The sequence below is a fragment of the Mustela nivalis genome, assembly GCF_964662115.1.
Source record: "Mustela nivalis genome assembly, chromosome: 12".
NCBI classification, from domain to species: Eukaryota; Metazoa; Chordata; class Mammalia; order Carnivora; family Mustelidae; genus Mustela; species Mustela nivalis.
In genome coordinates, this window is record NC_139031.1 from 56658320 (window position 1) to 56677167 (window position 18848).

The window sequence follows — 18848 nt, forward strand, 5'->3', positions numbered from 1 at the left end:
GAATTATTTTGATAGAAGTTTGAACAAACAACTAGATTTTTCAATTGAAATGTATTCTTAGGCCAGTAAAAATCTCCTTAAGGCACAAAATGGAAATTAAAACTACCTTCCCTTGCTTCTACTCAGGTTTATATGTCATAATCGATATGAAAGAATTTCTGGCATAAACTATGAAACACAATTGTCAAAAGGGGGGGGCTGGGAATCTTAGCCTTTCGCGATATAGTGAGTTATTTTGTAACACAAATATTTGTTGAGCTAGATGCTAGAAATAAAATCTCCTTAAAATAAGTTAGACGAGTCTCTGCTAGAACATGAAAGAAGGAAAAGATTGAACAAGTACTACCAATTGTGATGAGTGTTGAATGTGACAAGAGAGGAATGACAAGGTTGTATGGGAAAATGTTCCCGATTATGCCAGATTTCATTTTACTCCTAGACTTCTGTGTGCACTCAGTATCTTAAAGTGAGAATCCGAAGGCTTTATTTATGTTTTCTGGGATGAATTTTACTATGCTAAATTTATCAGAAAAATACCGTATGCTGTCAGTCATCAATTTTATTATTCTTAAAAGTCTGAAAGCAGATTCCTCCAACATGCCAGAGCTCTTCTCCCAGTAAGACATTTTCAGTTTGTTTTCTCAAGCTTGGGCTTTTGAAGTTATAAATGTGGAGTTATAAACTGAACCCATTTAATTCATCTTCTTTTAATTGTGACACAGCAATTCCATTCCTTTGATTTTGCATTAGTGCTATACCTGCTTATCTATGTAATCTAGATCCCAACCCTTAAATAACACCCCTTTTATAGGATTTCCAGATGTAAAATATTCTAATTATAGACATGTACCTTTTTTATATCCATTCTGCAAGAATTTATCTTGCCATACTTTAAAATAACCTGAGACTTACATCTAACTCCATATTGTACAGTGTTTTCCTTAACTTTAATAGGATTTTCAATCTCCCAAAATATTTTTTTCTTGATTTTGTAAAAGCTTTTCAAGACTCAAATGCTAAGGTAGAACTTGAATATGTATAATGTAAAGAGAAAAAAATCAGTATTAAATAATCTATAACAATTTATGGCAGAACTGTTTTACAGAAATAACTTTCTCCTAAATGAAAATATGATTTGTAATCAGAAGTAGTCTTTAGATGTACTTTCATCTAGGAATTTTATATAATTGCCTATGAAATGTGCTTGTGTATAACTGATATGTTATTTGTATTTACCCCTACTTTGTTTGTATCACTAATCAACATACTTGCTGCATTTTTAAAAAAAAAGATTTTATTTATTTATTTGACACAGAGAGAGAGAGAGAGATCACAAGTAGCAGGCAGAGAGAGAGGAGGAAAAAGGCTCTCTGGTGAGCAGAGAGCCCAATGTGGGACTTGATTCCAGAACCCTGAGACCATGACCTGAGCTGAAGGCAGAAGCTTAACCCACTGAGCCACTCAGGTGCCCTACTTGCTGCATTTTATTATAGGCCCCATACATGTCATTATAAAGACTTACTATGAAAAACAGATTTACTAAGATGATTAGATTTCCTTTAAGGAAAAAAGTAAGATATATTAAATCCTTAAATACCACTCAGGACATGGATTTTCAAATCCCTACCTGAAGAACAGTTTCTGCAATTTTACAAAGAAGTCAGATTCTTTTTTCTTTTTTTTAATTTTTTTTTTAATTTATTTAATAGAGAGAGATCACAAGTAGGCGGAGAGGCAAGCAGAGAGGGGGGCGGGGAGCAGGATCCCTGCTCAGCAGAGAGCCCAATGTGGGGCTCGATCCCAGGACCCTGGGATCATGACCTGAACTGAAGGCAGAGGCTTAACCCACTGAGCCACCCAGGCGCCCCAAGAAGTCAGATTCTTAAATGCTTGTATCTCCCATAATGCAATACCTTAATAGGTCAGGGAAGTTTATAATCTCACTTGAACTCCATCTGGTCAAAGAAGAAGAAGAAGAAAAAGAGGCCCATTCTGCAAAGTAATTCCATATTAGCACATTGGTATTAAAGAAAATTATTTTATGTTAAATAAAAATGGAGATACCAGAACACAGTTGAGCTTCAAATATTTTTAATTATATACTGCTGTTGTGTGGAAGTTACCACTCTAGTATCTCCCAGCTTCTAACTTAGAGTTTCCATTTTACAATATACTCTTGTATACCCTTCTCAATCAACAGCTAATAAGCCTCAATTGGCAGAACCACTTGGAATAATTATGAAGAGCCCATCAGTCCAAAGACCCTCCTGTCCCAAGGTATTTTTACATTTGACATGCTTATTCTGGCCTTTTCATCTGTCCAGACACACTTGGAGAAAGCTGCTGCCAATTTTTTAATACCTCACTATGGGAAGAAGAGAGAAGGCAGCTGCATGAAACTATAACAGGAGTGACAAAATGGACATTTTTATACAGTTAAAGCTGCCAAATATAGAAAGAATGGGAGATTCTTTCCTTTCACAAAGCTAATAAAGGTGCAGTGTTGCAGATTTGTAGACTAGCAAAGATTACTGGAATAAACAGACCAAATGCATGATACCTCTGCCAAGATAAGTGGAAAATCCCACCTACTTGGATCATATTCCATTATTAGAAATGAGAGGGATTATGCTTTATTTGTTACTTCTAAATCATTAAATGGCTCAGTGCCAAGTATTTTCAAAATAGGCATCCAGTTTTTTTGGATCACTATGAAGAATTTTCCATGTGCCAAATTAACAGCGGTTTTGTTGTTTGCTCATCAATTTACATAATCCCTGTCCTTTGAAAGTTTATTTCTATAGATTCATATGAATGCTTTTAGTTATTTAGCTAATAAATTATTCTCCATGGCCAGACATATTGTCTGTTTAATTTAAGACTCCCTGCAAAGCCAATGATGTTAGAATATTCCCTTATTTCTTTAGAATACTATTCTAACAATAAGATGTTTCAATAAGATGGAGTAACAATAAGATGTTTCTTTGTTTAAATCATGGTGTGTCTGCTATTTTAAAAGATTAAACATGAGGGGTGCCTGGGTGGCTCGGTTGGTTGGGCATTGATTTTTGGTTTTGGCAAAGGTCCTGATCTCAGGGTAGTGGGTTCGGGCCCCTCCTGGCCTTGAGCTCTGTGTTCACTGGGGAGCCTGCTTGAGATTCTCTCGCTCTCCCTCTGCCCCTACCCCTGCTCGTTCACTCTTTCTCTCAAATAGATGAATAAAATCTTTTAAAAAAGTAAAAATTAAAAAAAAAATAGATTAAACATGAGTTAACCCCTAGTAGAAAAATGGTGGTTAACATAAGGTGGAGGAGTTGGTGATGGAATATGGTGGAATCTTCATTTGTAATGAAAGAGGTATTGCCTGAGTACTGCTATTTTTGTCTTTGTTTTTGTTTTAGGAATGCATATAAACAATGTATAATCTTTACTTTTTAAAATATTTATTTATTTATTTATTTTAGAGAAAGAGTGAGAACAGGGGCAAAGGGAAAGGGAGAGAGAAAGCATACTCCCCACTCAGCAGGGAGCCTGACTTGGGGATCGATCCCACAACCTCGAGACCACCACCCCAGGCAAAATCAACAGTCAGAGCCTTAACCAACTGAGCCATCCAGGCACCCCGGCACAATCTAAAAGGCAGATTCAGAACTATCTTACATACTACAAAAAAAAAAACCAAAGACTCGGAAATAAGAAGAGTAATGTAAGACAATCAATTATAAAGCAAGATCTATAAAGAAAGTTCAATGATTTAAACCTGTCTTAAATCAAGTTTTATAAATGTTACCTGTATAATGTAGAAGGCTGAGAAATAATCATTGACTCATCTCTAATAATTTATAAATATAAATATCTAATCATATATCTAAACATATATAAAAAACATAATCATAAATATCTAAACAATAATGTAGAAAAAATTCTCAGAAAAATAAGGCCGTAACCTTATTGAAACAGTCTTGAGCATATATAACAAATCAATTTTTTAAATGTTAGATGGATCGCGATACCAATGTACAGATATGTCTCTATATGTATGTATATACATACACACACATATATATGCATGTATATATACATATAGATATATATTTATATTGCTATCTTTCTATATTATATATATTTACACACAACTATAAAATGGTCTTTATTTTAAAAACTTTATTAAAATTTGCTCTACACATTCTTGCTGTGAACATTCATCACTCTGGTATAATGATAAAGATAATCTTTTTAATCTCTGAATTGCCACATTTTATTTCCCAATTTCTTCAATAAAGAAATAAATATATTAATTTATACTTAATCAGTAAATCATCAACATTCTGAAACATAATATGCATTGCATCGCAGGATCACCATCTTATTTTATTTTATTTCTTAAAATATTTTATTTATTTATTTGTTAGAGAGAGAGCACAACCAGGAGAGCTGGCAGGCAGAGGAAGAATCAGGCTCAGGCTGCATCATTGAGTCCTGATGCAGGACTCAATCCTAGGACCCAGGGTCATGACCTGAGCCAAAGGTAGATACTTAACCAACTGAGTCACCAGGTGTCCCTAGGATCACCATTTTAAAGAGTAATGCTAAAGAAAGAAATTTCTGCTATGAAAGATTATTCCTTTTCCACACTGTCCTTGCATACATGTTGGTTTTTTTTTTTTTTTGTCATTTAAAGAATTCTAAAACTAAGAAGCTTCCAGAAAGTTTGAGGAGCCAGTTTTGTGCTAGACACCTTCAGTTCTAAAGACCTGTTCTATTATTTACATAAATCTATGCATCAGCATATTTATATGGTCTATGACATCCATAAAATGATAAATACAGACCTAAGAGAACAATTTGTAGAGAATCTACCTGTAAAAGACTTTCTGCCAATTGGTTGTCATAGTCACATCACTCTTCATGAAAACCTCAGAAATGCATTCAATTTGGAATAGATTTTTAGCTTCAAATCTATTATTTCTCATTTTTAATGATGGACATTTTTTCTAAGATTTTATTTATTTTATTTAAGAGAGAGTGAGTGTGAGAGAGAGAAAGAACCCAAATGGGGGTAGGGACGCCCGAATAGGGAGAAGCAGACTCTCCACTGAGCACTGACCTGACCCAAAGGCAGATGCTTAACGGACTGAGCCACCCAGGTGCCCCTGGACAGTTATTGTTTTTAACTTCTGAACTTTTTCCAGATATTTAAGTTATAGACTATTTTTTTTTTGTAGTCAGTGCATTTGAATATGATAGTAATAATTACTATTCTACTTTTTTTTTTAAGATTTTATTTATTTATTTATTTGACAGAGAGAAATCACAAGTAGTCGGAGAGGCAGGCAGAAAGAGAGAGAGGGAAGCAGGCTCCCCACTGAGCAGAGAGCCCGATGCGGGACTCGATCCCAGGACTCAGATCATGACCTGAGCTGAAGGCAGTGGCTTAACCCACTGAGCCACCCAGGCACCCCACTATTCTACTTTTTAAAAATAATCTTAGGATGTGATCCCTAAGTCCCTAAATAAATGAAATGATGAGTGTGGTGAAGGCTTGTATATATTACAGTAATGAACTTAAGCTTGTCTGGGAATAATCAGAATATTAATCTCATTAGTTTGAACCATAAAAATTTGCCTTTTTCTACTGTGCTGATAAAAATAGTGTGTTCCGGAGTGCCTGGGTGGCTCAGTTGGTTGAGTGACTGCCTTTGGCTCAGGTCATGGTCCCGGAGTCCTGGGATCGAGTCCAGCATTGGGCTCCCAGTTCCATGTGGAGTCTGCTTCTCCCTCTGACCTTCTCCCCTCTCATGCTCTCTCTCACTCTCTCTCTTAAATAAATAAATAAAATCTTTTTAAAAGTTATAAAAAAGAAAGAAAAAGTGTGTTCCTATGTTTCAACCACATATTTATATTTGATGGATTTCACTTAATTAGATCATGACTGGAAGAGTCTATTAGTCAAAATGGTATATATTGACTGTGATATGCTGCTAACTCTTGTTAAACTTCATCCCAGAGATTAGGAAAATGTTGTGAACAGAGGCCATCATTCTAGTTGATCTCAGGGGTGTGAACAAAATAAGTATGGGTAGCGGCTCAGAACACACAATTTTATGTATTAGAGATTTGCTAGTCAGGAATTTTGTAACACAATAAAGGATAAAGTTTCCTAATTTAGTTTTGTTATTTCCTCACAAATTTACTGAAGTCATATGTTCACACCATGCTTAGGTAAACAATATTTCACTTAAAATAACTAAAAGGCATGCATAATTTTTAATTTTGTAAAAAATAGGATTAGGAATAATGAATTTCCCTGTAAATATTATTGAAGTAGGCTATTCGAGTTGAATTTCCTCAACTATGACAGCAAGAGGTATTGTCATTAGCATCTTACTACTGTACTAACGTACTCTACTACATTTCTAAAAAGTCGGTTAAAAGGAATTACTCCTCTGAGAATTTTGCCCATCATGTAAATGACTACTACTTTGGTTGCATTTTTGGAAAGGAGAAATGTGCCATTGGCTTGTAATAACTCCCATAACGTACAATTTATTATGGATAATTTCATTTATTGCCTCAAAAAAGGGTTTTTTGAATATATAACTTGCCTACTGCTCCCAGTAGCTAATGTGTATTCACTTTGTTTAAAAATATGCAAGATAGTAAATATTTTATGATGACATTGGTGAGCCTAATTCTCAAGCATTCTAAATAGGGGGGGAAAAAGAGGCTTCAAAACTGAAAATTACAGAGGTGAGGAAATGATTCATCGGTCTTAAACATTGTGCTAAAATAGGGGATACTCCTGAAAGGCAGCCCTCTAAACGAGAACTCAGGCTGTAGTCATGGAATGTGTCCTAGCACCCTTCTTCCTTCTACACACCCACACTGTACCATCCAACCACAAGTTGTAAGGCATTAGAAACAGCCCAGTCCACTGGTTGCTCCCGTGTACTCCTTGAAACAGCTGAGGAATTCCTTCTCTTAATCAGATATAAATCCATTCAGGCAGGAGGAGTATTTCTTTTCGCATTTTACATCCTTACCTTATGGAGCATTCTTGGTTCTAATTCTTCAGTTCAACCGCTGACTTTGCCACTGAATTACTTGGGTAAGTCTTTCTAAGGTCTGTTTACCTTGGCTTACTAGATCAGCTGCTGTGACCAAATTTAATCTCAGGGCATGTGATTAGATCTGAAAAATTGTACTTATAAAATTATTCTCTTCATGTTTTCATGTGGTAAAGATGTGAATAAATATTTGTTAGATAATGTCTACAGTATTTCAAGTGCCCAGATACAAATGAAAACAGAGTATTAAATCTACAAATTCCAGATGTTTAGAAACCTCTAGATATGTCACTGAAATATTCAGTGTTCATCCAGATGTTTGGTGTTAACGTTTGTTTCTTCAAAAGACAGACATTTATGGTGTTATATAAATATGGGTTACGGCCTTATGTAGTCCAACATCCTATCAATCTATTTGTTTCTGGCCGTCTTAGGAAATTGTGTGGCAGTTGCAGGTGCATATTTCACTTGTGTTCTCCTGTGATATACTGTGAGCCCTAAAAGGACAGGTATTTACGAACTTTTATATAGAAGGCTGTAATGTGAATGACTAAATAAATTAAATAAAAAGGTAAAACGAATGTTTAGCCAATGGCAGCTATGATTCTCACAGGACAAGATATGATTTCTAAATTCTGAAATGTGTCATTTAGACAAATGAATCACAGCAAAAATCTCTTGGCTGCTTTCTTCAGTAAAAACAGTCAAGATGTGAATAAATGATTTTCTGTTTATTTAAATAGTAGTTTGATCATCCAGGAAATGTATCCTAAGGGATAGCAAGTGAGACTTCTTAATAAGCAAATGTTCTGAGAAGTTAGGTGTATAACCGAGCACTTTAAATATTCACTACTATAATACAGCAGGCTATTCTATGTTTGTTACTTTTTAATATGAATATTTTTTGAAAGCTGTCTGTGTGCATAGATATTAGGGGTCCATAAGGTTTGGTTCATATTTCTTTAATTTAATAAATAATAGTATTTTTTCATGACTCAGATTCTTTGGATAAAGAATTTATTTTTATCTGAGTCGTTAATCATACTGTGTACCAAAACAAAATGCACTTTATATGGAATCTTGCCTTACATCCAAGCTTGAAAAAGGAAGTATTTGAAAAAATAAAAACAAAAACCTCATTTATCTAGCACTTTCCAGAGAAATTGTACACTAGAAGATAAAATTGGCTTTAGGACTCCCACAATGATGAAAGTTCACAGAGTTTATTTATTATGTGCCCAGATGGACAGATTTGTTTTAATTATATGCAAAATGTTTGATAGCCCAATTTCTTAGAACCTATGGTATGGCTCTAGGTTGTTAGGATAAAAAATTCTCATATCAATGATATCAAGATCCCGAGATTCCCAGAGGAAAGAAACAATTTGCTATAATAATTATGTGGCAGCGTAGCCGTGTGGAATAGTGACCATGGCGGTAGAGTTCTTTACTATATCATGGACCATTGGGTGAATCTCTTAATAATGGTTTAGCAACGATACCAACTAGAATGACAGTTTAAGGATATTCTATAAAATATGAAGCTAATCTTTATATCAAAGGTTTCATATACAGTCAATAAACTATTACTTATATGTCTCTTTTATTGGCTCTGAATGTCTTGAGGGCAGGGACTTTGTCTTAATTATCTGTACATTTCTCCCTCTAACCTCTTCCTTTTTTTTTTTTTTTAGTTTTTAAAAAAATTTTTAAATTAATTAATTAATTTATTTTAATGAACATATAATGTATTTTTATCTCCAGGGCTACAGGTCTGTGAATCACCAGGTTTACACACTTCTCAGCACTCACCATAGCACATACCCTCCCCAATGTCCATAAGCCCAGCCCCCTCCAAACCCCCTCTCCCCAGCAACTCTCAGTTTGTTCTGTGAGATTAAGAGTCACGTATGGTTTGTCTCCCTCCCAATCCCATCTTCCGTTTTTGATCTAACACAGTAGCTGTTGCTAGACATTCACTGATGCCAACTATATAAATGAATAAATGGAGCTTGAAATTCACTAAGGAAATGTGAGATTAATTTTGCTCTGTCTAGTTTATAAATGCAGATTATTAAACTGATAAGAATGGATACTACACTTGATCTTAACCAAAGGCCAAGAAGCGATTATATAAAATGTACATGTAAAGTTTAATGAAAATAAATAGCATATCTATTTTTTAAAAAATGAAGTGTCAGGCATTTGAATGATTATACTTAACTAACTGGAAACAAAATAAAACAGAAACTTTTTTTTTTCAATTCAACCAATGAAGCTGGATTATAAAGTGATACAAAATTAAATCAAAATATTTATTTATAAAATTTTAGTATTAATATTTTAGTGGAGATATTGCTTTATAATCTGGGATTACTTTTATAAATTTTATTTTTAATATTGTTATCATAGTGGAAAAACATATGTTTTCTCATTTCAATTCCCCTCAATATTTTATAGAATATTTGAAAATAAATCCAGATACACTAACTTTTGCTATTTTGCATTCTTCCTTTCCATTTTTATAAGATGGACCCATCATGTATTTGTTGCTATATTTTTTCTGTTATTAATTTCATGGACTTCTAGTATCAAATATGTAATTTAATCTCTAAAGAAAAATAGTATATAATTACTGTATAATTATCAAATGCTTTCACATACATTTACATGTATGTGTCTTTATGTATTCATACATCCATACATGTATGTATGCACATATATCTACCATTGAAAACTATGAAAGAGTTTTATCAGTCTGTTTCAAAAAAAGTAAAATGGCAAATTTTCACATGGTTACAGAAAACAACACAAAATAGCCTATATGACTTCTAAAATCAATACCATATTCTTACATTTTTCTCATTTAGAATTACACATAACAGGTTTTATACTGTTATTATAGAACTACTGTACCCCTTCTCCCAGAAAAGGAAATAAGTATAGATTTTAAAAGAAATCTATTCCTCCCATTTTCTGCCAAGATTATTTTGACTGAATGTTTCAGCTCTTGGTGACAATGATGATGATGTGTTTCTTCCATCTGGAATTGTCCGCGGAGAAAATGTCCCTATGGGGAATCTTGAAAGCCTCATTATTCCAATATTACAAATATGAAAATTGGAGTAGAGAGAGAAGTATAATTTTCTCAAATTCACACAGAAACTTAGAAGTGAAGCCAGGAGTAGAACCCAACTCATGTGGAAAAGATCTAATGCAACATGCGATGTCAAGCTTGCAAAGGTAATTAAATTGAGTAGTATAATTACCTAAATTATAGTACAGGAAATAGTGTCATATTTATGAACCTAATTATATCGAGTAGGAGAATTACATGAATGATAGTAATCATATGGATGGAGTTCACATACTTTATATGTTTTACTTTTCTATTCTAAATACTTAAAAAGTAAGAATTTGAAATAAAACAGGAACAACAACAACAAAAGCCCAGTCTGAAGCCAAAACAACCCCAGGTTTAAATTTTGGCATCCCGTATTCCCCTCTGTGTCATCTTAGACAAGTTACTTAACCTTTGAGTCTCAACTTCCTCAACTATAAAATCGGAATAATGTTAAAGATCTGGAAAAAATTGTGACTATTAGAATATATAGTTTATATATAGAATATACATTCTCTCTCTCTATATATATATATTTAGAATATATAATATAGTTGCCTAGCTTTAAATAGGTATATAATAAAAGGTAACTACTGATCGTTTGGTTATTAAGTAATGGTAACACATGAACACCCATCAGCAAGTTTTTGTTGTTGTTTTTAAGGTTGATTTTTTTTTTTTTTTTTAGTAATCTCTACACCCAATATGGGGCTTGATCAGTAACAACTCTTACACATGGGACTCCACGTGTTTATGTGGGGTGTAAATTGATGCAACTTTGGACAACAGGTTTTCCATATTACCATGTTATTATGTTGAATGTTCATATATTCTGTGACCCATTGATACAATCCCTGAATGATACACTCAGAGAAGTTCTGTCTTATATTTATCAGAACACAAATGTGAGAATGTTTATAGCAGTATCATTTATAAAATGGGGGGGGGGAGAAGATAATTCAAGTGCCCATGGAAAGCAGAATGGATAAACTGTGGTATATTCACACAATGGAATAGTATACAATCATAAAAAATGAATGATTGAAGTCTCTTGAATCAACATGGGTAGGTCAAGAAGCCTGTAGTTAGAAACATCCTGTTTTGATAAATGTGTAAAAGACAAGCAAAATTAAACAGTACTTGTTATTCACAAACTGTTGTTTATTTTGGTTGTTTGTTTTATATAAAGGCTTAGAGATGATAAGCACAAAATTCAGGCATGTGGTAACTTTGATTGGAGTAGACAGATCAATGTAATGGAAAAGGACCACTTAGCTTAATGGGAAATGCAACATGAACATAAAATTCTTCCAAAACAAGAAGATGAAATGATGCCAATATTATTCTGGTTCTGAAAATAAGTGGTCATTTAATGCATATTTATTTAGATTTTTTATTTTATGACATATACTTTAATGTATTAGGCAAATTCAGTTGAATTTTAGAAGGACTCTTATGTCTACAAAGTTTATATGAAATATATATATGGTTTGAAATATATAGTTTTTTTTTAAAGATTTACTTTATTTATTTGACAGAGAAAGAGATCACAAGTGGGCAGAGTGGCAGACAGAGAAAGAAGGGGAAGCAGGCTCCCTGCTAAGCAGGGATCCTGATGTGGAGCTTAATCCCAGGATCCTGAGATCATTACCTGAGCTGAAGGCAGAGGCTTAATCCACTGAGCCATTCAGGTGCCCCGCAAAATATATAGTTTCTAAGATGAACTCACACTGAGATGAAATGGTCACATAAAGCTTTGTGAATGCAGTGGCACAGAATGGTCCTTTGAGATGTAGCTTTCCCAATAGCTCTCTGAGTGCACTTGAAATTGGTTCAGGAATTGACAGCTAAATGTCAAGTCAAAAAACTTGGAAGAAAAAAATGTTTGACTGGGATCATTATTAAAATGTTAGCTGATAGTCATAGAAACTCTTTATAAAGCCAAGTACCTTTGAGCAATCCTAAATGATGGTTTTTTGCCTTTTTTTTTTTTTTTTTGCCATTTGTTCTTCTTATACAGCATGTTGTGAAATACAAAGCAGATTATTTTGTATGCATCTTCTGAAAGCTTAGATCACCATCATAAATATGTTATGTGGTTAAATTCTGTGCTGGTTTTCCATATTCACTCCTTCACAGTGTCCTTATCTAAGTGTGTGACGGGCTATTTTTACGTTGACGACCCAAAAGAAGGAAAAAATGCCATTTTGTTGTCTTTCTTTTTTTCTTTCTTTCATTTGTTCCTTTTCTTCATTAAAGGTCAAAGTCTGGTTCCAGAACAGGCGAATGAAATGGAAGAGAGTAAAAGGAGGACAGCAGGGAGCTGCTGCTCGAGAAAAGGAACTGGTGAATGTGAAAAAAGGAACACTTCTCCCTTCAGAGCTCTCGGGGATCGGTGCAGCCACCCTCCAGCAGACAGGGGACTCTCTAGTAAATGAAGACAGCCACGACAGTGACCACAGCTCAGAGCACGCACACTTATGATACACAGAGAGGATCAGCTCCCTTCTCAGGAAAGAAATGTTGTGATGGCAAGCCTTACTCAGACATCGTTTACACAGACAGATGATGATGACAGTGATGTTTTAATATTATTAAAGTCAGGCATCTCCAGTCTTTTTTTTCATTTTCTGATCTATAGAGGGTTTACACTAAGTGCCGCTTATGAAAGATGTTTCCTCAGTGAAGATGGAGATGAACTTGCTTTGACTATTCCAGATATGTTGGTCGTGTGTGTGACAGTAAACAGGTATGTTTGCTTTTGCTTGCACTGAAAATTAAATTGCTATCAAGAGCAAACTATGAGACATTTTAATTCAAGAAGCCTCCAAAGTGAAGATGCAGAAGATGAACTTGCTTTAAACGTTCCAGATGTACAAGGTCACGCGTATGACAGTGGGCAGGTATTTGCTTTCGCTTGCACTGACAATTAAATTGCTATCAAGAATAAACCATGAAACATTTTATCCTGAATAGCCACAGTGCCTGAAATCACTCTTAAGTGGATAAAAAATGTATTTTAACTCTGTATATATTACCCTTAAGTCATTTTCCTGTCTTCACTAAGTTTAGCGATGCATTCATATTAGCTGATGAAAACAGGCACTCACGATGACAACCAGAACCAGCTTCCTGTCTGTTTATACACTTTGTCATCCCAGAAACAATCAGCACGTGCTTACTTGTGTTCAAGTAGAGGAAAATACATTAGTGTCTGATAGGACATATTCTTGTACCACAGACAAAACAAACCTTATGTTGCATTTTCTATCAACTGCTGCTAATACATTATTATAAAACTTAACCTAGCTCCTCAATTCTTCCTATCTTATAGCTTGACAAAAAATTTAGGATCATAGGCAAATCAGTTAACTTACAGAAAGAGCTTTGTTTGACAGACTTTGTCTGATTTTATTTCTTTAAAATGCTAGCTGTTATATGATTTAATTAATAAGGAAAAGGTTTCCCCTTGATTGGTGATGGCATTAGACAAGTTGCAAAGCAAAATTGATTCCTCAAGTTGGTAGAAGATAAAATTCTGAATGTCTTCAAATGAGATTCAGTAAAATCATTATTTTTTTCATATATGATGTATTCATGCAGAACAACAATCTTTGTACTTTGTAAAAAAAATGTTTAATAAATGATTCTTTGTAAATAATTTTGGTCTCCCTACTGTGATTTCCTAAATTTTTACAGGTTTTAATGTAAATACTCAAAGTCCTAAATTCATCTGCACTTGTGTACATCCAGATGATCATAATAAATGAATCATCTACATTTTTTTCTCTGGTTTCTGTATTTTTTAACTGTGAAAAAAAATAAATCATTGGATAATCAAAGAACGTTTAAGAATACATATGTATTGGGGCACCTGTGTGGCTCAGTGGGTTAAAGCCTCTGCCTTCAGCTCAGGTCATGATCCCAGGGTCCTGGGATTGAGCCCCGCATCAGACTCTCTGCTCAGCAGGGAGCCTGCTTCCACTCTCTCTCTCTCTCTGCCTGCCTCTGCCTACTTGTGATCTCTGCCTGTCAAATAAATATATAAATAAATCTAAAAAAAAAAGAAAAGAATACATATGTATTAAATTGCTTACCTGATTTGAAGAATATGCCAAATAGACTTTTGTGTGTATTTTATGAAATTGAAGATAAAGGGGGAAAAAGGTACTATTATTTGTCACAATGAGATAAAAATAACAGTTACACATTTTGAAACTTACATATAATAGATATGAATCCATTGATTGTTCCTAAGTTAAAACATCCAGAGTTTTTGATGTGAAAATAAGCTAATTAGTCTAATCCAAATGCTCAGTCCTAATAGACATTACCAGTGTAAGAAGTTAAGGATTTACTAATGTATTTTGTTTTGTGCATGGTTGCATATGCATTAGATATCTAAGTACTACTAATAACTCTATAATACTTTTTCATTTGTTCCCTATTGTAACCTAAAATGTTTAGAAATACCCAGAAACTCTCTCTTCCCACAAAGTAATTCAAAATAGAAATAGAGAAAACTAATCAGTAAAAATTTCCAAAACCTCATTATTTAATTTCATTTGCTTTAGAATGGTGATTGAAAAAAAAAATGTGAATGATTTCCATTTACTCTAGCATGATATATGGAGAGTATTCAAGAAATTTTTTTTTAAATTACATTGTTTATATCATTTTTTCCTTTGTGTAATAAATATTATCACAGCAATTAGCAATATTTCTAGATTAACTGGGGGCGAAGACCATTTACATAGACACCTTCCAGGCGTAAAACGAACACTCTTCTATTAATCACTTGAATGAATACAAAGTGTATTTGTACTGATGACATCTACTTGGGTGGACTGACTTTCTTTATTGTAAGATTTAAATTCAAAACATCTTGACAAATAGGAGAAGTGGGAAGATATAAATCAAATTGAGTTCAATAGGAACAAAGTGGAGGGTAATTCACTGCGGCAGGAAAATAATTTCCAGAAATAAGAGGAAAAGACTGCTTAAGAGTAGCTAAAGAGAGAGCTGATGGTTGTGGCCAAAGAGAAAGATAAAAGAATTACAATTTTGTATGATAAATGAAGTAGGAAAAAGTGATTCTGAATAGATAATGACAGGAAATGTGAGGCATTTGTATTGTGGACTTTATTAGAGTTGTGAGCTCTTCTAAAATGATGTAATGAAATTGGACTCCAGAGACCATGAAGAATCACTAGGCAGGAAGGACCACTGGCTGACCAAAAGGGGGCATCATTTTATTCATTATAGATTAAAATGATCACCATAAAAGATGCTGGAACATGTCTGCACAATGACAACACATCGACAAATAAACAAGCAGGCTAGATTAATTTTAAGTAGAACTTGTTGTCTTTCTGGAGTATTTTTGTACTTCATCTTAAAAGTGGTACATAGGTTTGCTAGATAATACCTCAACATCATTCTAGAATTAAAATCCTCTGAGAAATTTAAACTATTCTTATGTACTATCAGGTTTAATTTACTCTAGAAATGGCAAAATCTGAAAGAACACTACTTGTTTTTATTCTACACTAGGATCCTGACTTTCAGTGGTATCTGTTCACACAATGCCCTTTTCATGTAATTCTGTCTCAGAGCTTGTAGCTCTGTGGAAATTTATAATAGCATAAAAGTACCCTTCTCTGAAAATAGTATGGAATCATGCTTACAACGATTTTTCCAGCAGGATTCAGAGGTACGAACACTACAAAGTTTTTCCAAAAACGGATCCACATATTTTTAACCCATTATTAACATGACCCCAATTAACCCTTACTTCCCATATTTACCAAGGGTTGTCAGCCCATACTGTCCCTTTCAGGGACCTAAGACCTGAGTACCACTCTCCCTTTTTTTAAAAGAACTACCTGCACTTAAAAGAACACCAACACATTTTAATACACTCTTGAAACACTCTTTAATACACTCTTTTCGTGCTACTGGTTTCCAATAACCTTTTAAAAAATTACTAGCATAATTATAATGGCAAATGCTGATTTTCTTTTTAGGGAAGTTTAGAGGAAACTATGGAACTAAAAATCCGTTGCAAGACAGTAGAGTATTAAGTCAGTGACTAGAAATATTTACTATGTTTCCACCTAAATTTCTAAATATAGTTAGGCTGATGATTTTTAAGAATAGGTCACTTATGCCATGACTTATTTTCTATTAAATTGTCATTAAGAAAATTCAGTTAATATTTGAGGTGAGTGGTATGTAGATTACAATGCTATCAAGCATGAATACTTAATTGGCGTAGTTCTTTGAACCATTTGGGGGATATTGTAATTATATTTTCTTGCAGCTCCTTTTGTTTTATTTTTTTCAATAAATTGAATCTATAAATAAAAATAAATTCATAGCTACTTAGAACTTAACATTTAGTTTGATACGTAAAACATCCCAAGTAATACACATATTAGGAAGCTGCAGTATTGATTTGCAAGAACAAAGTGTTATAAAAGTATTTTTAGAAGTGTTATAAAAGTAGGGTTTCTTGTTATGTTTCCCTATTTCCTACCTACAACTGACCAGAATACTGAAGAACAGCTCTTCCCATGGATGCCTCAACATTTCTGCTTTCAGTTCTTGCAAAATAACTTAGAAGTAGTAGACAAAGGGATAAAATGACTCCAGAAAAAAAGATCTGCAAACCTATAAATACATATTTCAGGATTTAAATACAGCTTTTCTTTAAGTAATTTTCTTATCATATATTTTTACAATATTCTCATCTTGACATTTAAAATGGTTAAACAGGGACGCCTGCGTGGCTCAGTTGGTTAAGCAGCTCCTTCAGCTCAGGTCATGATCCCAGGGTCCTGGGATCGAGTCCCACACCGTACTCCTTGCTCCGAGGGGAGCCTGCTTCTCCCTCTGACTCTGCCTGCCACTCTGTCTGCCTGTGCTTGCTCTCGCTTGCTCTCTCTCTGACAAATAAATAAATAAAATCTTAAAATAAATAAATAAATAAAATCTTAAAAATAAAATAAAATGGTTAAACATTTTAAGGGTACATTTCAGAGGGTAAACAGTTTTTCTTTTATATCTTATTTTTCTCCTCAGTAGCTTTTATTCAAATCCAGCTTCAAGCCATGGTCAAGAAAACATTGTATTACATTGTATTACAAGGAAACAATCATTATAATACAGTTCATTACAATGTATTCAGGTAGTTCGGTGAATTTCCATTAAAATTGTTAAAGATGGCTTCCAGGGGCACTTGGGTGGCTCAGTTAGTTAAGCTTCCAATCTTGATTTCCGCTCAGGTCAGGGTCTTAGGGTCCTGCAATTGAGCACCATATCCCACTCCCCACTCAGCAGGAAGTCTGCTTGAGATTTTCTCTTTACCTCTGCCCCTCCCCTGGCTCCTGTGCATGCACATGCTCACTCTCTCAAATAAATACATAAATAAATAATTTTTAAAAATCTTTAAAAAATGGTTTCCAGAAAAAACTTCCAAAAACATGAATTTACAAATAAAAATTTATTACATCTGCTTCATATAAGGAGTGATACAGTGATTTGAGTATATAGTAATATCAAGTGTGGGTTGTACTTCATATTTCTGTCCTTTATGAACCAATGAACTGTGTAAACATGTATTTGATTTAAATGAAAAAGAAATAATGTGGTTTAGGACTAATTCACTATCCCAAAATTATTTAAACTGATTGTGTTTTTTCATATGTATGATATTGATAGTTGAAAACATTAAATATTATTTTGTTTAGTACAAATGTTAATTTTCAAACTATATCACTACTTGCCCAGTTTGATGAAATGTCACACCTACATTATATATTTAAAATCAGACTACTAATGCTGGTAAATAATTTGCACGGCTTTTACTTTCTTGAGGGCAGGGTTTAATTTTCTTTGGATTCGCAAACATTGTATCCTACTTCAACGTTCTGATATTGCAGAATTGGTAGGGTAGCTCCCCCTTAGGCGGTTTTGCTTTCCGCAGTTACAGTAGGATCCCCGCAGCTTCGGGCCTGGAAGCAAAGGATCTACCTTCTGACCAATCATCAGAAGGTCGATAATAGACTTACTTTACCGCAGGGTGCCTGCGTCACTCACGCCGGCTTGTGTCATGAGGTAGGCGCTTTATCATCTCACAACGTCACAAGAAGGGTGAGTACACTTTAATAAGGAACATGGAGAGACACTATATTCACATAACTTTTATTGCGGGAAACTGTTAAAAGTGTTCTGTTCTATTATTACTTGTTAATTGCTTGTCATGCCTAATTGTAAGTTGAAATTTTACCATAGTTGTGTATGCCCAGGAAGAAACAGCGCGTGTGTAGGCTTTGGTACTATTGCAGTTTCAGACACGTACTGGGTGTCTTGGAATGCAGCCCCTGTGGCTAAAGGGAGACGTATGCAAATCAAAGAACTTGTTCAAAATAATTTTACCTTACATTTTCTTTAAATGATGTTTCCAGATGACCTTAGCAAACACTTTGGTTAATGTCGATTCAGTTCAGTTCGCTACTTCAGTCAACAAATATTTGTATACTAATTATATGTAATGCTCTCCTCTCTCATTTTATTTATGGTGTTACTGATTTTTGTTAGCATATTTCTTAACCTTAAATCACATTTGGATTGATTGTGTATTCAGCATTTTTGTGTAC

The 18848-nt window shown here is 34.1% G+C and overlaps 1 protein-coding gene across 1 annotated transcript in view; it reads left to right on the forward strand.

Annotated features, from left to right (window-relative positions):
- MEOX2 (mesenchyme homeobox 2) overlaps nucleotides 1–13968 on the forward strand; it is a 63729-nt gene extending 49761 nt beyond the window's left edge. The window contains exon 3 of the mRNA XM_082692538.1: nucleotides 12448–13968. Within this exon, the coding sequence (XP_082548664.1) occupies nucleotides 12448–12672 (225 nt within the window). The 3' untranslated portion in view covers nucleotides 12673–13968. The remainder of the gene's footprint in view (nucleotides 1–12447) is intronic.
- The last annotated feature ends 4880 nt before the right edge of the window (nucleotides 13969–18848 follow it).